Source organism: Mustela nigripes, chromosome 17 (assembly GCF_022355385.1).
Source record: "Mustela nigripes isolate SB6536 chromosome 17, MUSNIG.SB6536, whole genome shotgun sequence".
Classification (NCBI taxonomy): domain Eukaryota; kingdom Metazoa; phylum Chordata; class Mammalia; order Carnivora; family Mustelidae; genus Mustela; species Mustela nigripes.
Window position 1 is genome coordinate 14,376,336 of NC_081573.1, and position 23,621 is coordinate 14,399,956.

Genomic DNA, 23,621 nt, shown 5'->3' on the forward strand with positions numbered 1-23,621 from the left:
TATTTTTAGATACTAATGTTCTTGCATCATATAAGTAATAGGGAAGCCTTCCTTTCCTAAATTCTGGAACACTTTAAGACCCACTGGAATCAGGGCGCCTGGGTGGCTCAGTGGGTTAAGCCGCTGCCTTCGGCTCAGGTCATGATCTCAGAGTCCTGGGATCGAGCCCCACATCGGGCTCTCTGCTCAGCAGGGAGCCTGCTTCCTCCTCTCTCTCTGCCTGCCTCTCTGCCTGCTTGTGATCTCTGTCTGTCAAATAAATAAATAAAAATCTTTAAAAAAAAAAAAAAAAAAAAAAGACCCACTGGAATCATCTTGTTAAGATTTGATGGCATCTCCTTTGTGACTGTCGGGGCCCCGTGCTTAGGGTGGTGAGGGTGAGGGTCTGGTCGCCACTTTCCCTCCTTTTCCCCGCCCTGAGAGAGGTGGATTTGTAGGCACTTAGAAGACAGACATGTCCTCGCGGACTCGAGTGACTGGCTTTCTTGATGGGGTGCCTTTCTTTGCACTCCTTGTGACAGAAGGACTCAGAGGCGGCAGGCACTAAATACACGCCCCTGACCTGCCAGGCGCCTTTTCGATTTCTCTGGTGTGGTGTGTATCTCAGGGTCAAGGCCTGGAGTTTCTGCTTATCAGGTTACCCCGGAGGCTGCTTATTCTCAGTTCTTCCAGGATCTGGCCTGAGACAGAAATAGCAGGTTGTTGCCCAGACAGGAAGCAGCGTGATAACTCTGACGTCCACAGTTGTAAAGCCCTCCGAAGACCTCTTGTCCCTTCATTTGTCCAGAAAAGAACACGGAGGCTTAGAAGGCTCCAGGTCCATCTAAGATCCTGTGTTCTTCCCACTGAAGGGCATTAACCTGAAAGTGGGGATAGCCTCTCAGCAGGGGAGCGGGACCAGGGCTTGGCGGAGGGTGGATATTAACAGCATCACTTGGGGTGTCAGACTCCTGGGGTTCACAATCTGATTTTGACAGTTTTCTGTGAGACCCTGGGCTTATTACTCAATGCTCTGTTTCTCCTTGAAGATTCTCTCTGTTCCACAATCTTTATTGGTGATGAAATCTTACAGGGGTTAAATGCATACACTTTTGGAATTTCAGAGGAGGGGACACAAGAATCTAGAGTTCCTGGACCAATACGGGTTCCTTAGAATATGTAAATGCATGTTGTCACGTGACCAAGTTAAGTTTTCTTGTATGAAAATCCGCATGTATGATTGCCTAGCAGAGTCCCAGACTCTGGGACTTTTGGTTTGGAGAAATGCTCCCCAACAGATCATCCGAGCGTGGGAAGGGTGTCCAGTAAAAATGGCACTGGGACTGCCAGCTCCGAACTGGATGTAATTAGGATCGTGGATAAAGCTCTGTTTTCTTCAGGGACTGAGTGGAAGACACAGAGAAGGAAAGTAGGTCATTCTCAGCCCGCTAATGAAAATGACTAAGTGGTTTCCGTTTCCTCCTGTCACCAAGACCTATTGTTTTCTGCAAGGAAAGGGAAAAATACGGCCCTTTCTCCAGAAATGGATGGGCCGCACCGCACCCCCGGGAGCAAGCACCCAGCTGAGAATCCTTTCACCTCAAAGCAGACATAGCCTTTATGGTATAACTAGGTATGTGGTCTTTGCCCCTTGTTCCTGGCACAGAGCTCCTGAAATTCACCTAGGAATCCCTGAATGATAAGAGTGATCGGTGTCTTTTGTGGATAAGCATCTTTTGTTCTAAGGAGGTGACTCTCAAGGTGGCCCCATAGATAGCTCCAGGATGAGGACTAGCTGCCAGAAAGACCAAGCCTTGATTAGAAGCTCAGACCTTTCAGCCCCACCCCAGGCTCTGCAGAAGGGACAGCGGCTGGAGGCTGAGTGAATCACCCACGGCCACTGATGTCATCAGTCATGTCTGCATAAGGAAACCTCCATAGACAAGAGTTTGGAGAGATTCCACAAGTGGGTGAACACATTGACCCGCAGGGAGCTCCGTGCCCCTTCCAGCATACTGTGCCCTCTCTCTCTCCCAGTTTGCTGCTCCAGACTCATTCTGGTGAATTATCTAACTTGGAAGGAGCTGTGGGAACCCCTGAATTGATAGCCAGTTGGCCAAATGTGCTGGCGACAACCTGGGACTTGGGGTGGGGTCCAAAGCGTGGGTAGCCTCATGGGACTGCGTCCTTCCCTTGTGGGATCTAACGCCAACTACAGAGAGTGTCAGCACTGGACTGACCTGTAGGACACCCAGCTGGTGTGCAGAGAGCTGGAACTGGTGTAGATAGCACCTACGCACCTGATGTCAGGCCCATTCAGGGTAGTCTCCGGTTTGACTAATTCACGGGGCAAAATCCTTTTTGTCATTTATTGTGACATGTCCTGGGAGTGATAGCCCGTCCTATTCACGTGTCCCACCCACACTCAAGGGAAGGTGGGGTTATATGAAATGACCCCAGTATGCCTCACTGGGGGTCATCTTAAGATTCTGCCTGCCATAAAAAGTAAATATTGGGGGCACCTGGGTGTCTCAGTCATTAGGCCATCCGCCCTTGGCTCAGGTCGTGATCCCAGGGTCCTGAGATCCAGCCCCGGTGGGGCTCCCTGCTCAGTGGGGAGCCTGCTTCTGCTTCTCCACCCAGGTGCCCCCAGATAAATGAGATCTTTAAAAAAACAAACAGGGGGACCTGGGTGGCTCAGTGGGTTAAAGCCTCTGCCTTCAGCTCAGGTCATGATCCCAGGGTCCTGGGATTGAGCCCCGCATCAGGCTCTCTGCTCAGCAGGGAGCCTGCTTCCCTTCCTCTCTCTCTGCCTGCCTCTCTGCCTACTTGTGATCTCTGTCAAATGAATAAATAAAATCTTTAAAAAAAAAAAAAACAAAATAAAACAGTAAGGAAGCTTATTCTTCCCTCTGTAACTGTTCCCTATTATTGCTGTCTCCTTCCTCCGCTCCCATGGACACCTTCCCTGGCTCTTCAGGACGGTGCACCGTCAGAGTCCACATTCCAGGCAACAGCATGGCTGGTACCCCTTCCCTTAAGAGCACAATCCAAAAACTGCACACCTCCATTTTCTTACATCTTACTGCCCAAGCTTAGTCATGTGGCCATGCCTGGTGGCAGAGGGGTCTGGGAAATGTAGTCTTCAGCTGGGGACTCTCAGGAAGTCCGGGAGGACAGATACTGAGGGACATAGTCTAGCGGTCTCTGCCACAGCCGGGATGGCCAAATCCTCGTCTTCACTTTCCAGCTGGAGACACCAAGCTCAGAGTGCAGATGTCACCAAAAGCTGCTGGGTAAATAAATCAAAGGTGGAGGGGGGAAGGGAACCTCTTTGTACTGTACCCCAAGACCAGGGGCTTTTACCAGCTCAGAAGAGCTGCTCTCTCATCCCTGGTGCAAGAAGAGGCAGGTGGGGATAAATGAAAGTGGGGAAATGCATAAATTTGTGACAAGGGCTGGGAGAGGGTCTCTCATGGTTGCCACCTCGTGTCTGGGTGCGGGGTTGCAAGCGGCGGGAGAATGTTCTGAATTTACTGAGGCACCAGTCCTGGATGCTCCCTTCCTCTCACGCTCGTATCTGAGCCGTACAGTGCGATGGGCAACGCGGGGCTCTGCAGACTGACTGACTGACTGCCCTGGATTCTCAGGGCAGGACTTACGCGCTTGCAAGCAGGTATGCCCTGAGAGAGTTAACGTGCAGAGAGTCCCTGTGCCAGGAAGCACTCTTCAGGGATTTTCACACACTTAACTTGCAGACTTTTTTCAACAGCCCTAGGTGGTCAGTGCTACTACATCCCCTATTTTACCGATGGAGCGACTGAGGCACAGGGAAGTGAAGTTGCCAGAGGTGCCAGAGCTAGGATGTGGCAAAACCGGGATTCGAATTTAGGTAGGTATTTGGCTCCGGGGTCTGTGCTCTTAGCTAGTAAGTTTTAGGGTCCTCCAGGTCTGCCCCACCCCCAGCTGCATGGGCTAATCACGGTCAGGACTAGAAAGAGTCCAGACTCATCGAAGGCCCAGAGCTTCACTTTGGAAGTGCGGGCAGCATGTCTGCCGTCTCTCCAATGACCATCGCATCTCGGCCTCTGCTGTGGCAGACCCTGTTAGGGGCCTGCACTGCGTCTGTCCCTTCTTCTTCCACTGGAGCCAAACATGGGGCTGAGCCAAACCAGGAGCTGTCATCCTCTCCCCACCCGCCATAAGATTAAGATTCTGCCTGCCATAAAAAGTAAATATTGGGGGCACCTGGGTGTCTCAGTCATTAGGCCGCACCATCCCCTCCCCAGGAGGAGGGCATACCCGCCCAGTCTGCGGGGGAGTCTGAAGTGTTTGTGAATGGACAGCTGCTCCTTTCCAAGAAGGGGATTCTTTTTTTTTTAAGATTTTGTTTATTTGACAGAGATCACAAGCAGACAGAGAGGCAGGCAAAGAGAGAGGAGGAAGCAGGCTCCCCGCTGAGCAGAGAGCCCGATGTGGGGATCGATCCCAGGACCCTGAGATCATGACCTGAGCCGAAGGCAGAGGCTTAACCCACTGAGCCACCCAGGTGCCCCCCAAGAAGGGTATTCTTAAAAGGGGTTTGTTTTGTTTTGTTTTTATTTATCTGATGGAGAGTACAAGCAAGGAGAGTGGGAGCTCAGGGAGAGGGAGAAGCAGGCTCCCCACTGAGCAGAGAACCTGGCACGGGACTTGATCCCAAGACTCTGGGATCATGAACTGAGCCCCAAAGGTATACACTTAACCCACTGAGCCACCCAGGCGCCCCCGAAGAAGGGGATTCCGACATAGAGGGTGGTACTAGGATATGGGGGGGAACCTACAAGTCCCTGATGTTTCTTTCCCCTCTGTGCCCAGAAAGGTGATGGCTTTGGGGATGAGGCCAGGCTACAGAAAATTGTGAGCATTATCAGTGAAGAGATCAGGAGAAGGTAGTGGGGCAACAGGCAGGCTGGAGGGGAGGGAGGTGAGCTGGGAGGGGCAGCAGAGGGATTGAGGGGCACAGGGGAGAGCACCATCCTGGCATCACAGCCAAAACTGGGTGGGGCTTCCAGGAAAGGTTTGCCCCCCCAAAAAAAAAAAAAAAAACATGCCCCAGCTGGCATTTCCTTCCTTATTCAACCCTTCTCCGCCAGGAATACAGACATCATGGGTAGGGGCGCAACAGTGAAATGTGTGTGAACCCAGCCCCCTCCTACCAGTTCATGGGAAAAACTATTAATTGGTCCTGTTGCGTGAGCCACTGGTGGTCTGGTTTGCTGTTACTTGCAGAGAACACCACTCCAAATGAAACCTACTTGTTCTGTGCCAGGCCTTGAGAATTCCATGATTAAGTAGTGTTAGGATCCCCATTTTACAGAGGAGAATATTGAGGCTCCCAGAGGGAGGGTCCCTTATTGGAGGTCACAGCAAATGTCTGACTCCCACACTTTACAGTGACCTCTTGGCTACTGCCCGGTGACCCCATAGCACCAGGTGCAGAGTAGGGGGCCCATCGATGTCCCACGAATCCACACACGGCCCTTGCCCCAGGTCACTGAGACCCCTCCCAACACAGGAATTCTAGGACCTGAGGCTAGATGACCAGGAGCAAACCTGGGGAGCAACAGGCCAAGGCTTCTTGTCAAAGCTGCCCTCCCTTCCCCTCACCCCCAGTCCAGACCCTTGCTGATGCCGGGACCCGGGAACAGGTGACTGCCACAGTCTTCAGGAAACAGTGGGCCAACATTAGACACCATCAGACCAAACACAGGGAGGCAGACTGTATGTATTTCCCTGTTCCCCTCCCCAACCCACCCCAGCCCCAGCCACCATCAGGAAAGGACCTGACTTGGCAACATTTCAGCCCTTCCCGGCATCCTGCTGAGGCTCCTGAAATAGAGAAAGAGAGAAATTTTTCTAAAATACAGTAAATAGTTATTTAAAATAACAACTGTAGGGGCGCCTGGATGGCTCAGTGGGTTAAGGGCTCTGCCTTCAGCTCGGGTCATGATCCCAGAGTCCTGGGATCGAGCCCCGCATGGGGCTCTCTGCTCGGCAGGGAGCCTGCTTCCTCCTCTCTCTGCTGGCCTCTCTGCCTACTTGTGATCTCTGTCTGTCAAATAAATAAATAAAATCTTAAAAATAAAATAACTGTATTTTTAAAAATAGCATTTATATTAGGGTTTACTAGGTGTCAGGCACCATACTAATGGTCCCCACTTGAGACCCCTTGCCATTTCTCAAACACACCAGACACATTCCTACCACAGACCCTTTGCACTTGCTGCTCCCTCTGCCTGGAATACTTTCCCCCAGATATTCACATATGCACATGGTTCAATCCCTTACTTCTTTCAAGTGTTTAGAGATTTAAAAAAAAAAAAAAGTGGTTTTTTTTTGAGGGGGTTGGGAGAGAGAAAGCGAGAGAGCATGACATGGGGAAGGGGCAGAGGGAGAGGGAGAAACAGGCTCCCCGCTGAGTAGGGAGCCCACCTGGGTCTCCATCACAGGATCCCCGTATCATGGCCTGAGCCAAAGGCAGACCTTCAACTCCCTGTGACCCCCAGGGGCCCCTCAGTTTAACCCACTGAGCCACCCAGGTACCCTTCAGTTTAAATACGATCTTCCAAATAAGGTCTTCCCCACCACTCAATTCAGAATTGCAAAAAATTCCCAGCACTCCACCACTCCTTTCCTGCTTTGTTCTCTTCTCACTACTTCTTTTTTTTTTTTAAAGATTTTATTTATTTATTTGACAGAGAGAAATCACAAGTAGTCGGAGAGGCAGGCAGAGAGAGAGAGAGGAGGAAGCAGGCTCCCTGCTGAGCAGAGAGCCCAATGCGGGACTCGATCCCAGGACCCCGAGATCATGACCTGAGCCGAAGGCAGCGGCTTAACCCACTGAGCCATCCAGGCGCCCCTTCTCACTACTTCTTTTAATCTTCTGTTTGCTTTGCCTGGCTGTCCCAACACTAGAATATCAGCCTCCCTAGGGCAAGGGTTCTTACTGTTTTGTTCACTGTCCCATCGTCCCCAGGACCTAGAACAATATCCAGCACAAAATAAGTACTCAGCAAATATTTGTTGAAAAAAAAATGAAATCCAAGGAGGTGAAGGCTGTCGTAGTTTCTGGGTTACAGAGGAGGAAACCGGCAGAGAGAGGTGCAGGCATTTGCCTTACGTCACACAGCCAGTAAACAGCAGAGCTGGGATTTGAAGCCAGACAACACTGACTCCAGATATCTAATGTAGTTGATTGTCGTTCTGGTCCACCCAACTTTCTCCCTTTATCCCTCTTCTTCATGTGGTTTGGGGGGACCAACTCCATCCCCTTGTCCGGGAATGGCCACATGAGAGCACTATGTTCTCTTGGGTCTCAGTGATTGATTCTGGAAGGAAAATGTGACCTAATCCAGGTCAATGGGAACTTTCTTCAGGATTCATGCCACCATGAGAGGGAGCCTGTCTGAGAATAAAGTTAGCCCAGGAAAAAAGCAGAACACGGAGTAAAGAAGAGCCAGATTCCCAAGGCCAGTGTTTTGGTGCCTGGATCAAGCCATGCCTGAAGCTAATTAGCCTCTACACGTTTATTCTCATGAGCCAATTTTTTTTTCTTAAGCCAAACTGAACCAGGTTCTCTATTGCAATAAGAACAGTCATTACTTATTCCAATAACAGCAGCTGTCACTGAAGAAGGGATTTGACTGGCCTTTAATTCACAACACCTAACATCACCTGCTTCAGCTTTGTGTGGCTGGTGGATCCAGGGTTTGAATCTAAGTCTCTGTAACCCCAGAAGCTGCATGCATAATCATTATGCTTCTTGGCAAGTGTGAAAAACAGACCTCTCATCTGCCTCCCAAGCCCCCACCCCCGGATGGCTGCTGGAAAACAGACTTACTAAGTGCCTGGCACATAGTAGGGATTCCAGAAATACTGTTTGTAATTTAAAAAAAAAACGCTAATATACCATGTGAACACTGTCTGGAATCTAATTCCCAAACCATCTCGACAAAAAAAAATTTTTGAGGGGCATCTGGGTGGCTCGGTGGGTTAAGCCTCTGCCTTCAGCTCAGGTCATGCATGATCTCAGGGTCGTGGGATGGAGCCCCGCATCGGGCTCTTTGCTCAGCGGGGAGCCTGCTTCCCGCTCGCTCTCTCTCTGCCTACTACTCTCCCTACTTGTGATCTCTCTCTGTCAAATAAATGCAGTCTTTAAAAAAAAAAAAAAAAGATATTTCTGAGACACTGGAATAGTATTAAATGCCATTAACACATTTTAAGATTTTTGTTGGGGGATGATGGGACGCCTGGCTGACTTAGTTGATAGAGCATGTGACTCTTGAGCTCAGAGTCGTGAGTTCAAGCCCCGTGTTGTTCATGGAGCCTACTTAAAAATAAAATAGGGGCACCTGGGTGGCTCTATCCATTAAGGATCCACCTTGGGCTCAGATCATGATCCCGGAGTCCTGGGATCCAGCCCCATGTCAGGCTTCCTGCTCAGTGGAGTCTGCTTCCACCTCTCCCTCTCTCTCTCCCCTTGTCTAATAAATAAAACGGGGGAAAAAAAGTCTAGAAAATGCAAACTAATTTATGATAAACAGATCTATGAAAAACAGATCAGAAGGGCACCTGGGTGGCTCAGTCAGTTAAGTGTCTGCCTTTAGCTCAAGTCATGATCCCAGGGTCCTGGGATCGAGCCCCATGTTGGGCTCCCTGCTCAGCGGGGAGCCTGCTTCTCCCTGTCCCTCTTCTCCCCCTCGTTTATGCTCTTCTGTCATCTCTCCCTCTCTCTCAAATAAATAAATAAAATATTTTTTTAAAAAGGGGGGGCAAGCAGATCAGCAGTTGCCTGGGGCAGGGAAGAAAGCACGAGAAATTATAGTCCCCAAGGAAATTTTGGGGGTGACATACATTCATATGTCAAAACTCATTAACTCATATGTTTTAAACATGTACTGTCTCTTATACATCACTTATGCCCCCAAAAGGTGACAAATTTTTGTAAAAAATAGATAAACAGATTAAATGTATTAAATCTGTAGCAGCTTGCAAATGTGTATGTATAGTAAGTGGTTTTAAAAATGCACTACCTGAAGGGGGAAAAAGTCCAGTATGTGGGGCACCTGGCTAGCTCACTCAAAAGAGCATGTAACTTTTTATCTCAGGGTTGTGAATTAGCCCCACACTGATATATAAAGATTATGCACATAAATTTTTTAAATGAATAAAAAATAAAAATCCAGTATCGGTGGCAAAAAATAAATAAAATCCAGTATTGGCGGCAAATAAATTATTGTGCATATGGTTTAATACTTTATACCAATTCCAATACCAGTGGAACTTTCTGCAGTGATGGATTCTATATCCTCTGTGATGTCCAATCCAGTAGCCACATGTGGCTATAGAGCACTTGAAATGTGGCCAGTGTGACTAATAACTGCAGTTTTTAAGATTAATTATTTCTTTGTCAGAGAGCGCACGCTGGAGACAGCAGGAGCAGGGGGAGCAGGAGAGGGCAAAGCAGCCTCCCCTCTCAGCAGGGAGCCTGACAACTGCCCTAGGACTTGATCTCCTGACCCTGGGATCATGATCTGAGCCAAAGGCAGCTGCTTAACCGACTGAGACACTCAGGTGTTCCAAAAAGTGAGTTTTTATTGTATTTCATTTTAATTAACTTAATTGTAAATTGCAGAGCATCGGCCTGCTATTGGATAGTACAGCTTTACAACTAGGAGCTAAGAAAGTAAAGAAAGAACCTTAAGTTCTTTTGGAAGAAAATTTAACCGACATCCCACTGAGCCCTTCTCTGAGCCTTGTAAATTTATTATGTTAAGTGAGACGTCTTATGGGAGCGTCTCAACAAACCCATTTTACAGAGGATGAAAATGAGGTTCAGAGAAGGGTAGAGCTGACTTGTCCTGATCTAAACAGGGAGGCTGGGCTCAGCTAGGGCTGTGACTAAATCACCTTTGACTCCCAGACAGTGCCCTGCCCCCACCTACCCACCACCCCCGTCCTCAGCCCCACCTCACCTCCCTGACCTCACCTCCAGCTGGTCACCTGCTACCTTTTGCTGATCTCCTCCTCGATAATGCTGAAAATTTTCTGCAGCCCGGCCTCATCCACAAAGCCATCACCTTTCTGGGCACAGAGGAGAAAGAGCACGGACATGTAGGTCTCCCATCCCCAGAGGATCCCAGCACTGCCACCTGCCCGCCCGCCCTGTCTGGGCCCCTTGCCAGAATCACCTTCTTTGAATGGACCAGTTTTCCATCTACAAACACTTCGAACTCCCCCGTAGCCTGGGCAGCTCTTTCCTCCTGCTGGAGAGGGAAGGTGGGGGTTGGGGGGAAGGTGAGAGCTCCCCTCCAAGCCCCTGGAATCTCCCAGCCCTGACTGCCCCCCTCAGGCAGGCCACTCACAAATTGGAGACGATTTGGAAATTGCTGCTCCAGACTCTTTCTCAGTAGAATGAACTGCAGAGAGGAGTGGGGAGCATAGGGTCACAGGTCTTGGAGGGAGAAGAAACAGGACCTCCTTCTAGACTTCATGTCCTAATCCCCCTTCCCAGGCCCCGCCACCCGCCTACAAAATCAAAACTACTTACCCGAAGGCTATAGCTTCAGAGGCCGCTGGAGAGAGGGCAGAGAGAGATGGAGGGAAGACACTACATCAGTATTTCCTCCAGCCCAGAGGGAGCCTGGGAACAGTCTGATCCTGTCCCTCCGCTGCTTGGAACCCTCCCATAGTGGCAGCTCACCCAGGGCAAAAAACCAGTCCTCTTCATGGTCCACAAGCCCCCACCCGCTCTGCCTCATCTCCTCCTCCACTCTCCCCCTGGCCTGCTCTGCTCCAGCCACAGGGACCTTCTCCAATACTCCAGGCATGCCTGCCTCAGGACCTTTGCACCACCTGTTCTCTCTGCAGAGTCCTGGTATCTGCACAGCTCCTTCTCTCCCCTCCTTCAGGTCTTTGCTCATACATCACCTCAAGAAGACCATCCTGACCACCCCAGCTAAAATTGTGACGGCCCCCTTGCCTTCTACCATTAACACTGATCACCTTCTAAGATGCTATATAATTACTATATGTCGTATTTATTGTTCATTCCCACCCTCCTCTCTACACAAGGATGTGAGTGCCATAAGGACAAAGATTTTTTTTTTTAAGAATTAGAGAGCAAGCGAGAGAAAGAGGATGAGCCTGGGGAGCAGCAGAGGGAGAGAGAAACAGACCCCCAGCCCAGCAGGGAGCCTGATGTGGGCTCCATCCCAGGACCCTAGGATTGTGACCTGAACAGAAGGAGATGCTTAAAGAATTGAGCCACCCAGGCACCCCCAACGATCTCGGTCTTATTCACTGCTGTGTCCCTAGTGCCAAGGACAGGGCCTGGCACGAGGTAAGTGCTTAATAAATGAATTAGTGAATTAATGAATCCATGGAGCCAGAGAAAGAGCTGGAAAGGAGAAGGGCAGGAATGCTTGGGATCGAACCCCACATCAAGCTCCTTCCTCAGCAGGGAACCTGCTTCTCCCTCTGCCTGCTTCTCCCCCTGCTTGTGTTCTCTGTCAAATAAAATCTTTTTAAAACCAGGGGGAGAAGGGCAGAGAGAGATGGGGGAGATGAGGAAACATAAGAAAAAGGAGAAACACACTGAGTTGTGGGGAGAGACTACCTGGGCACAGAGAAATGGAGTCGGGGGAAGAGAGGAAGAATGGGGGAGGGAGAGGAAGTGGGGGGGGAGAGGGAGACTGGGGAGAGAAAAGGGGGAGAGAACATTCTCAAGCAGGAGAGGGGGATGGGGATGGAAGGGAGAGACCAGGCCTCAGCCTCGGAAGGTCAGGAAGGTCACCGCTGTTACTAGGGCCGCTGACACAGAGACTCAGCTCTGAGACTACCAAAGAGAACAGAGGCCAACTTCCTTCAGCCTTTGTGGCTGGGTTCCTCCTCCCCGACCTTTTACCTAGATCCCTTCCCCACGCCCCAGCTCTTCCCTTAGAGGCCAGTCTTCTCATCTGGGGAAAGGCCATCCCTGACAGTCTGAAATTCCCACACCCCCAGTGCTCCCTGGTGTGCTTTGCATCTGCAAAGCCTAGCTGGGCCTGGGGAGAAAAGCAAGGGGCTTGGGTCAGAGGCATAGGCCCATTCCTTGGGGGGCAGCACACTCCAAAAATGGATAAATGAGTGAGGGGGAAGCTCAGAGCAGGGATGTGAAGCCCCAGATCTCCAGCCTGTATGAGCATGGCAAGTGGAGCCAAGACTGGGACTTGAGACTCCCTCCCTTCCCCCTCCTAGCAAATCCCAAAGCCCCACCGCCCCGCCCCCCCACCCCCTCCAGCCTTGCCCCACAGGGAGGTAGGCAGGCATGCACCAGGACGACCCTTACCAGTAGATCACTCGAATCAGGATCTTCTTGTCCATCGGGAAGTTCTCGCTGGTGGGGGCTAACGGTCCGGGCCCCAGGATGGACACCGGCTCAGACTCGGGAGTGGAATCTGTCAACTTCGTGGCGGAGGAGTCGGTCCTCGAGGTGGAGCCAAGGGTGAGCCTCAGTAAATCAGAGGCGGATGGAGTGTGGACAAGAATGGACTCTCGGTTGAACCCGAATTCACTGGTGACGGATGGAAAGTGCTTCACACTAGGCGGCCGCGAAAGATCCTTGTCGCGCGACGAAGCGGGTTCCAAAGCGGGTTTCGTGGGCTGATCCAAAGGTGGGGCTGAGTCCGGGAAGGACTGCGACACAGGGACAGCAGTCGTGATCTCGACCCCGACCCGGGATGAAACTGGGGTTGGGGCAGGGACCGGAGGTGGGGTCCAGATTGTAGTAGGTGTCTGTGCCGGAATAGGGGTCTGGACCCCGGTCGGCATCCGCGCCCGAGTTGGGGTCCGGACGGGAGTGGGGTTCCAGACCTGGGTCGGGGTCTGGACGGGAGTCGGGGTTTGGGCCGGGGTCGGCATCTGGACTGGAGTTGGGGGCCAGGCCGGGCTCTGGGCAAAAGTCGGGGACCAGGCCGAAACCTGGGTCTGGGCGGGAGTCGGAGACCAGGCTGAGACCTGGGTCTGGGCAGGGGTCCAGGCCGAAACCTGGGTCTGGGCGGAAGCCGGGGTGTGGATGGGAGTCGGGTTCTGGGCCAGGGTTGGGACGGTAGTTGGAGTTTGGGGCGGGGCCTGGGCAGGAGTGGGGGTCCAGGCTGAGGCAGTAGTCTGGGCGGAAGCCGGGGGCCAGGCCGAAGCCTGGGTCTGGGCAGGAGTCGGGGTCCAGGCCGAAGCTGGGGTCTGGGCAGTAGTGGGGATCCAGGCTGAGGCTGGGGCCTGGACGGGAGTCGGGGTCCGGGCTGGGGTCCGGGCGGGAGTCGGGGTCCAGGCCGAGGCTGAGGTCTGGACAGGAGTTGGGATCCAGGCTGAGGCCCGGGTCTGGGCAGGAGTCGGGGTCCAGCCTGAAGCTGGGGTCTGGGCAGTAGTGGGGATCCAGGCTGAGGCTGGGGTCTGGACGGGAGTCGGGGTCCAGGCCCGGGTCGGGGTTCGGACGGGAGTCGGGGTCCGGGCCCGGATCGGGTTTCGTATGGGAATTGGGGCCCGGATCGGGTTTCGGACAGGAGTCGGGGTCCAGGCCCGGGTCGGGGTTCGGACAGGAGTCGGGGTCCAGACCCGGGTCGGGGTTTGGACAGGAGTCGGGGTCCAGGCCCGGGTGGGGACCGGAGTCGGGGTCCGGGCAGGGGTCAGGATCTGGACAGGATTCGGTGTCCGGGCGGAAGTTGAGGCCCAGGCAGGCGTTGGGGTCCGGACCGGGATCGAGGTCCTGACTGGGATCGAAGCCTGGGCCGAGGTCAAGGGGGTTGGGGCCCTTGCCTGGTTGTTCATGGTGGGGGCAGGGGGGCCCCCCCGGGTAACAGGGGGTTGGGGAGGGGGGATTGGGCTCCTGCCCGGTTCTCCTTCCTTGGGCAGGGAAAGCCTCACCCACACCAGGATTCTAACATGGGAGATGACCACAAGGGGGCACTGTGACATCATTTTCCACCCGGTAAGAAGGTTCCATTGCTCTGGGCCAGGGACCAGGTGGGAGGGACCTCTGGATCTCACCTAAAAATTCCCATCCCTAAACGCCCTGCCACCTCCAAGGTAAGGAACACAGACATTGCTCCAGTGTTCTCCTCACTGTCACTAAACATTCATTCATTCGGTACCTATTTCTTGAGCGCCTGCAGTGTGCACATTCCTATGCTGAGTGATTCCGAGGTCAGCCCTCATCAGGAAAGCCTTGGTCCAGGAATCAGTTTCCCTGTCCAATGGGGAAACATACCAAACAAGGACGGCCCAGGGTGGCCAAGGCTGGAGGGGTCAGAGATGATGGAGGCCCAGAAATCTGCAGGATCTCCAAAGGTGCTGTTAGGGTCTGTAATCAAAGGAGTGAGACTGATACAAAGCGAAGGTCAAGCAAAGATTTATTTTGTGCCAAGCATCGAGAATCAAACTGACCGGTCAGGGCCATCTCTTGCAACAAGGTGACCCCTCCCAGCCTCACAAACTAACTTTTATAGAGGTAGTTTAGCCAGGCTATACACAGGTGGTCAATGAGATTGCAATACACAGAGAAAACTGCACAGTCATGCTAAGTCTGCCACACACAGAAAAAACTGCTAGGTAACACATGGGTGGCCAATTGAGTTTTAATTTACCCTAGTAGATATATGTGTGCCCCACTGATTGGATGTCTTCACCTGGCCTGACCCACCCTTGTAGCTAGGCTTTGCAAGTAAGTTCCTCTGGGAGGGGCAGGGTCAATCTAAGCTTACTGCATGGGGTCAATCTAAGTTTACTGCATAAACACAAAATGACTCCCTCTGGCCAACCAGGCCCTTACATTGCTAGAACCAGCCTGGGGCAGAGCGGGCTCTCTGAATGGGGTAACTGGGTGATCTGGAGAAAAAGCACCATAGTAGCCAAGATAACGGAGTTTACAAGTATATAGTGCAAAGTGCTACCCCTACAAGCACAGTAAGTGACACTGTCGGGATCCACATGGAAACGGCAGGCTCCGGTGTCCTGGCTCTTAACCACTGGTGGCTCATTCACTGCTGAATCCCAGGCTTCTAGAACAGGGCCTGCCTTGTTTGCAGGAGGTGCTTCCTAAATATTTGTCTTTTTATTTTGAAATAATGAGACACTCCTATGTAACACTCATAGGAAACTGAGTAAAACTGATACTGAGCACATCCTGTATCCTTTCCACCCAGCTTTCCCCAGTGACAGCCTCAGCTGTAACGCTAGCATGTTGTCAGCACCAGAACTCTGACATTGGTCTGAGACCATTAGGTCAGGTACACACCTTATTTTGAATCATGAAAGGGTTGGGTTTGGGGGTTTGTTTTTTGTTTTAAGATTTTATTTCTGAGAGAGCAAGCATGAGTGGGGGTGGGGGACAGAGGCAGAGGGTGAGGCAGACTCCCCACTGAGTGGAGCACAATATGGGGCTTGATTCCAGGACCCTGAGATCATGACCCGAGCCCAAGGGTGACACTTAACTGAGATGGATGCCAGGGGCCCCATGGGTGTTTTTGAAAGGGATAAGAGTTAGGAGCACCTGGGCAGCTCTGTCAGTTGAATGGCCAACTCTTGATTTCAGCTTGGGTCATGACCTTGGAGTCCTGGGATGTAGCCCTAGATCAGCCTCCTTGGTGGGGAGTACCCTTAAGATTTCTCCCTCTCAGGTGCCTGGGTGGCTCAGTGGGTTAAAGCTTCTGCCTTTGGCTCAGGTCATGATCTCAGGGTCCTGGGATCGAGCCCCGCATCGGGCTTTCTGCTCATCAGGGAGCCTGCTTCCTCCTCTCTCTCTGCGTGCCTCTCTGCCTACTTGTGATCTCTATCAAATAAATAAAATCTTAAAAAAAAACAAAACAAAAGAATTTTCCCTCTCCCTCTGCCCCTCCCACCCACCCACACATGTGCACTCTCACTCTCAAATAAATCTTAAAAAAGGGGGGGGGAGAAGGTAGAAAGTTATGACCTACTGTACTTTGCAAACACTGAGCCCTTCTCGTGTTAAACCTTTGGCCTGGGTCTCAAAAACTATGAAGATCATGAAAGACCAAATTTTCTGTGTGATGCCTACAGGAAAATATTGAAAATATTGATGCCTACAGGAAATATTGAAAAGGGTCCTCTAAGCAAAGAGAGAGCCTATAAGTAACAGATCAGAAAGGAACAGAGACAATATACAGTAACAGTCACCTTACAGGCAATACAATGGCATTAAATTCATATCATTCAATAGCTACCCTTTGTGTAAATGGGCTAAATGCACCAATCAAAAGACACAGGGTATCAGAATGGATTTAAAAAAAAACAAAAACAAAAACAAAAACAAAAACCAAGACCAATCGATATGCTGTCTACAAGAAACTCATTTCAGACCCAAAGTCACATCCAGATTTAAAGTGAGGGGGTGGAAAACAATTTACCACACTAATGGACATCAAAAGAAAGCTGAGATAGCAATATTTATATCAGATAAATTAAATTTTTTTAAAAGATTTTATTTATTTGACAGAGATCACAAGTAGGCAGAGAGGCAGGCAGAGAGAGGGGGAAGTGGGCTACCTGCCAAGCAGAGAGCCTGATGCGGGGCTCAATCCCAGGATCCTGAGATCATGACCTGAGCCAAAGGCAGAGGTCCAACCCACTGAGCCACCCAGGCACCCCCAGGTAAATTAAATTTTAAGCCAAAGACTATAATAAGAGATTAGGAAGGACACTATATCATACTTAAAGGTCTGTCCAACAAGAAGATCTAACAATTTTAAATATCTATGCCCCTAACATGGGAGCAGTCAATTATATAAACCAATAACAAAATCAAAGAAATACATTGACAATAATATAATAATAGTAGGGGACTTTAACTCCCCCTCACTGAAATGGACATATCATCTAAGCAAAAGATCAACAAGGAAATAAAGGCTTTAAATGACACACTGGACTAGATAGACATCACAGATCTATTCAGAACATTCCATCCCAACGCAACAGAATACACATTCTTCTCTAGTGCACATGGAACATTCTCCAGAACAGATCACATCCTGGGTCACAAATCAGGTCTCAACCTGTACCAAAAGACTGGGATCATCCCCTGCATATTTTCAGATCACAATGCTTTGAAACTAGAACTCAATCACAAGAGGAAAGTTGGAAAGAACCCAAATACATGGAGGCTAAAGAGCAACCTACTAAAGAATGAATGGGTCAACCAGGAAATTAAAGAAAAATTGAAAAAAATTTAATGGAAACAAATGAAAATGAAAACACAACTGTTCAAAATCTTTGGGACACTGAGAGAAAAATATATAGTGATACAAGCCTTTCTCAAGAAACAAGAAAAATCTCAAGTACACAACCTAACCCTATATGCAAAGGAGCTGGAGAAAGAACAGCAAAGAAATCCAAAACCAGCAGTAAAAGAGAAATAATAAAGATCAGAGCAGAAATCAATGAAATAGAAACCAAAAGAGCAGTAGAACAAATCAATGAAACTAGGAGCTTGTTCTTTGAAAGAATTAATAAGATTGATAAACCCTGGCCAGACTTATCAAAAAGAAAACACAAAGGACTCAAATTAATAAAATCATGAATGAAAGAGGAGAGATCACAACCAACACCAAAGAAATACGAACAATTATAAGAACATATTTTGAGCAACTATATGCCAGCAAATTTGACAATCTGGAAGAAATGGAGGCATTCCCAGAGACATATAAACTACATAACTGAACCAGGAAGAAACAGAAAACCTGAACAGACCCATAACCAGTAAGGAGATTGAAGCAGTCATCAAAAATCTCCCAACAAGAGCCCAGGGCCAGACAGCTTCCCAGGGGAATTCTACCAAACATTTAAAGAATTAGTACCTATTCTCCTGAAACTGTTCAAAAAAAAAAAAAAAAAAAGAAAGAAAGAAAGAAAAGAAAAACTTCCATTCTCAATTTATGAGGCCAGCATTACCTTAATCCCCAAACCAAAGACCCCTTCCAAAAGGAGAATTACAGACCAATATTTTTGATGAACACAGATGCAAAATTCTCACCAAAATATTAGCCAGTAGGATCCAACAGTACATTAAAAGGACTGTTCACCACAACCAAGTGGGATTTATTCCTGGGCTGCAAGTTTGGTTCAACAGCTGCAAACCAATCAATGTGATACAATATATTAATAAAAGAAAGAACAAGAACCATATGTTACTCTCAATAGCTGTTGAAAAAGCATTTGCCAAAGTACAGCAATCTTTATCAAAACTCTTCAAAGTGTAGGGTTAGAGGGTACATACCTCAATATCATCAAAGCCATCTATGAAAAGCCCACAGCAAATACCATTCTCACTGGAGAAAAACAGAGCTTTTCCACTAAGATCAGGAACATGGCAGGGATGTCCACTATCACCACTGCTATTCAAGATAGTACTGGAAGTCCTAGCCTCAGCAATCGGACAACAAAAAGAAATAAAAGGCAACCGGGTTGGCAAAGAAGAAGTCAAACTCTCACTCTTTGCAGATGATATGATACTTTATGTGGAAAACCTAAAAGACTCCACCCCAAAACTGCTAGAACTTGTACAGGAATTCAGTAAAGTGCCAGGATATAAAATCAATGCACAGAAATCAGTTGCATTTCTATATACCAATAGCAAGACAGAAGAAAGAAATTAAGGAGTTGATCCCATTTACAACTGCACCCGAAACCATAAGATACCTGAGAATAAATCTAACCAAACAGGCAAAGAATCTATACTCAAAAAACTATAAAGTACTCATGTAATAAATTTAGAAAGACACAAAGAAATGGAAAAATGTCCCATGCTCATGGATTGGAAGAATAAATATTTTGAAAATGTCTGTGCTACCTAAAGCAATCTACACATTTAATGCAATCCCTATCAAAATGCCATCAATCTTTTTCAAAGAAATGGGACAAATAATCCTAAAATTTATATGGAACCAAAAAAGACCCCAAATAGCTAGAGGACGGTCGAAGAAGAAAATCAAAGTTGGTGACATCACAATTCCAGACTTTGGCTCTATTACAAAGCTGTCATCATCAAGACAGTATGATACTGGCACAAAAACAGACACATAGATCAATGGAACAGAATAGAGATCCCCAAAATAGACCCTAAACTCTATGGTCAACTAATCTTTGACAAAGCTGGAAAGAATGTCCAAAGGAAAAAAGTCTCTTCAACAAATGGTGTTGGGAAAATTGGACGGCCACATGCAGAAAAATGAAACCGGACAATTTCCTTACACCACAAAAGTAGACTCAAAATGGATGGAATACCTCAGTGTGAGACAGGATTCCATCAAAATCCTTGAGGAGAACACAGGCAGCAACCCCTTTGACCTCAGCTGCAGCAACTTCTTCCTGGAAACATTGATAAAGGCAAGGGAAGCCAGGGCAAAAATGAACTATTGGGACTTCATCAAGATCAAAAGCCTTTTTAAAAAAGATTTTATTTATTTATTTGACACAGAGAGACATGATCACAAGTAGCCAGAGAAGCAGGCAGGGTGCAGGGGAAGCAGGCTCCCCGCTGAGCAGAGAGCCTGATGTGGGGCTCCATCCCAGGACCCTGAGATCATGACCTGAACCAAAGGCAGAGGCTTAACCTGCTGAGCCACCCAGGTGCCCCAAGATCAAAAGCTTTTGCAGAGCAAAGGAAACAGTCAACAAAACTAAAAACTGACAGAATGGGAGAAGATATTCGCAAATGACATATCAGATAAAGGGCTACTATCCAAAATCTATAAAGAATTTATCAAACTCGGGGCACCTGGGTGGCTCAGTGGGTTGAGGCCTCTCGGCTCACGTTGTGGTCCCGGGGTCCAGGGATTGAGCCCCGAGTTGGGCTCTCTGCTCAGCGGGGAGCCTGCTTCCTCCTCTCTCTCTGCCTGCTTCTCTGCCTACTTGTGATCTCTGTCTGTCAAATAAATAAATAAAATCTTAAAAAAAAAAGAACTTATCAAACTCAACACCCAAAGAACAAATAATCCAATCAAGTAATGGGCAGAACATGAACAGACATTTTGGCAAAGAAGACATCCAGATGACCAACAGACACATGAAAAAGTGCTCCACATCACTGGGCAACAGGGAAATACAAATAAAAACCACAGTGAGATGCCACCCCACACCAGTCAGAATGGCTAAAATTAACAAGTTAGGAAACAACAAATGTTGCCGAGAATGCAGAGAAAGGGGAACCCTCCTACACTGTTGGTGGGAATGCAAGCTGGTGCAGCCACTCTGGAAAACAGCATGGAGGTTCCTCAAAAACTTGGAAATAGAGCTACCCCATGACCCAGCAATTGCACTACTGGGTTTTTACCCTAAATATACAAATGTAGGGATCCAAAGGAGCAGGTGCACCCAAATGTTTATAGCAGCAATGTCCACAACAGCCAAACTATGGAAAGAACCTAGATGTCCATCAACAGATGAATGGATAAAGACAACGTTGTGTATATATACTATGGAATACTATGCAGCCATTAAAAGAAATGAAGTCTTGCAATGATGTAGAGGGAGCTAGAGGGTATCATGATAAGCAAAATACGTCAATCAGAGAAAGACAATTATCATATGATCTCTCTGATATGAAGAATTTGAGGCAGGGCCAGGGGCTGTGGGGGGTAGGGATTGTAAAATTGAAACAAGACAGGATTGTTTGGGAGACAAACCATTTTTATTTTTTTTTAATTTTTTTTAAAGATTTTATTTATTTATTTGACAGAGAGAAATCACAAGTAGGCAGAGAGGCAGGCAGAGAGAGATAGAGAGGAGGAAGCAGGCTCCCTGCTGAGCAGAGAGCCCGATGCGGGACTCAATCCCAGGACCCTGAGATCATGACCTGAGCCGAAGGCAGCGGCTTAACCACTGAGCCACCCAGGCACCCATTGGGAGACAAACCATAAGAGACTCTTAATCTCAGGAAAAACTGAGGGTTGCTGGGGTTGTGGGGGAGGGATTGGATGGCTGGGTTATGGACACTGGGGAGGGTATGTGATATGGTGAGTGCTGTGAAGTGTGTAAACCTGATGATTCACAGACCTCTACCCTTGAAGCAAATAATACATTATATGTTAATTTTTTTAAAAAATTTTTTAAATGGAGGGGGGGGGTCTTGGTTCACCTATTATTGATTCTCCTGGTTTTCACCAAATTTTTAGTTTTTATTTTTTTTATTAATTTGCTATGTGCCCTCCGGATCATCCCCGGAAGCTTCAAATGGTCTGTCATTTTGGTTTTTTGTTTTAAAATTTTACTTATTTATTTGACAGAGAGCAAACACAAGCAGGGGGAGCAGCAGGCAAAGGTAGAGGTAGAAGCAGGCTCCCCACTGAGCAAGGGGCCCAATGCAGTGCTCAACCCCAGGATCATGACCTGAGCCAAAGGCAGAGGCTCAGCTCATTGAGCCACCCAGGCGCCCCTGTCATTTTGTTCCCCAGTGAGCAGGGAGCCTGAGGCGGACTCAATCCCAAGACCCTGAGACATGACCTAAGCTAAAGGCAGACACTTAACCAACTGAGCCACCCAGGCATCCCTTGTTTCTATAATTTTCACCTTTTTGCCAGCAGGGAGGTCTGCCAAGCTCCTCATTTGGTCAGGTCACTGTAGTAATAAATCCATACAGTCCATTTTAAAAACACAAACGGTAGCACCCTATCTGTTCTTCTGCACCTTATATTTTCCCCCCTTGGGCAAAATCTATCAAAGATTTCAGTTGAGCACATCTGTATCTCATCATTTGAACACTGGTGTAATAGTTTTCTTATAAATGGCCCCTAATCAATGTAGCCAGTCCTCCCTCATCAGACATTTAGATCGTTGACAGCCTGTGGCTATTACCAACAATTACTCAACTACAGACACCTACAGTCACCAAAGTCTACGTGTAGGGTAAATTCCCAGATACAAAACCATCCGATTAAAGGGAATGTGAATTTTTTTACTTTGGAAGTTATACTAAATGAGTCTTCTGATGTTTTATTTTGTGTGAGACCATAAAAACATCAGGGTATTGCAGGCGGCCAACACAGCTGCATTTTGGCTTTTAGAAACAAAGAAGCAGGAGTGCCTGGGTGGCTCAGTGGGGTTAAAGCCTCTGCCTTTGGCTCAGGTCATGATCCCAGGGTCCTGGGTTGAGTCCCATATCTGGCTCTCTGCTCAGCAGGGAGCCTGCTTCCCCCTCTCTCTCTGCCTGCCTTTCTGCCTACTTGTGATCTCTGTCAAATAAATAAATAAAATCTTTAAAAAAAAAGGGGGGGGTGAGCACAACCCAGGTCCACAAAAATCCGACAAGCTCTTTAGCAAGCTTTCTAGCAGGAAGGCATCCTGCAGGATGACTGCATCCCAAACCCCCCAGTCACTCCCTATCTTTGCAGCAGTTACTTCAAACTCCCTGAGCCTCAACTTTCTCTTCTGTAAAATGGATCCTTTCCACTCTTATTGACTGGTTCCATGGGGTTAAAAAAAAAGCACAGGCTTGTGGCACCCTGCTGGCTCAGTCGGTACAATGTTAAACTCTTGATCTCGGGGTTGTGAGTTTGAGCCCCAAAGCAGAGATTACTTAAAATCTTATTAAAAAAATAAAATATTAACAAAAAACAAAACAAAACAAAACAAAAAAACCCTACAGGCTCAAAATGGCATCACTTAGGCTAAGTCATCAAACTGGGGCTTAATACCTAACCTAACTTCAGTTTCAATTTAGCGGGAAAATTAAGTCTCACCAGGCCAGTCAGGAATTCTCTGATCTGCACCAGTAATCTGTAACATGGACCCTCTCCACCCCCAAAAGGAAAATAAGGTAATTCCCCAATGACTCCCTGCCCTTCCCCTACTAGGAGGTGCCCTTGCCTCGAACAATGCTTTCTTTTCTTTTGCTAACTTTCTTGCCCCGCTCTCCTTCCTATAAAAATCTTCCTTTTTGGTCACCTCCTCAGAGCTCCCCTACTCCGCGGACAAGACGCTCAACAATTCATGAATCACTTATAAAACTCTTCAAACTTACTGTGCTTTTCTTCTGGAACAGTTGGTTTCCCGGCCCGATAAGGTACTGACGTCTAGTAAGTAAGAAACCCAGATATGGGGTAGACAGGGCCGCTGCTTTACCCACACCCCCCATTTGCTCTGGAAAGCCTGACTGACCTTACTTCCCACCGCGCGCTAAACAAATTGCCAAGATTGGCCAATCAGAATAAGCCATTCTGCCTGGGCCCCGCCCTGCAAGGCCATGTGACAAGCCGGAGCCAGTGAAAGCCCGGTTTACAAATGAAGCCATTCCCAGACACAGCTGAGTGAAAAGATACTGAAGGCACCGGGTCCCTGAATCCAGCCCCGCTGAAACTACACCTACCACAAGATGTTTCATTTTTATGAATAAACTCTCCTTATTTAAGCCACTTTGAGTTGCTTCTGATCCCTCCAGGAGAGTCCTGCTACTTCTCTCAGGAGATAGTAGCTCTCCCCTCCGTCCCAATACTAAGTACAAAGCACTTAGGCAATGAGTCAAAGCTGATCAAAATAAGAGCCTTTATAGACTTCTCTAGAGAGGAGAGGGAAAATTGGATTTAAATAAGCATTATATACAACTCCCAAAGGTAAAA

At 48.4% G+C, this 23,621-nt stretch overlaps 1 protein-coding gene across 1 annotated transcript; it reads right to left on the bottom strand.

Annotated features, from left to right (window-relative positions):
* Positions 1-5,776: 5,776 nt before the first annotated feature.
* Positions 5,777-23,595, bottom strand: SELENOV (selenoprotein V). Its single transcript, XM_059383979.1, has 8 exons — positions 23,027-23,595; positions 14,264-14,356; positions 12,350-12,696; positions 10,571-10,595; positions 10,386-10,439; positions 10,212-10,286; positions 10,010-10,104; positions 5,777-5,850 (listed from the first exon to the last, which is right to left on the bottom strand). Exons 1-7 carry the CDS (start codon positions 23,138-23,140, stop codon positions 10,027-10,029), a joined length of 786 nt encoding a protein of 261 aa, XP_059239962.1. The 5' UTR covers positions 23,141-23,595; the 3' UTR covers positions 5,777-5,850; positions 10,010-10,026.
* Positions 23,596-23,621: the final 26 nt, after the last annotated feature.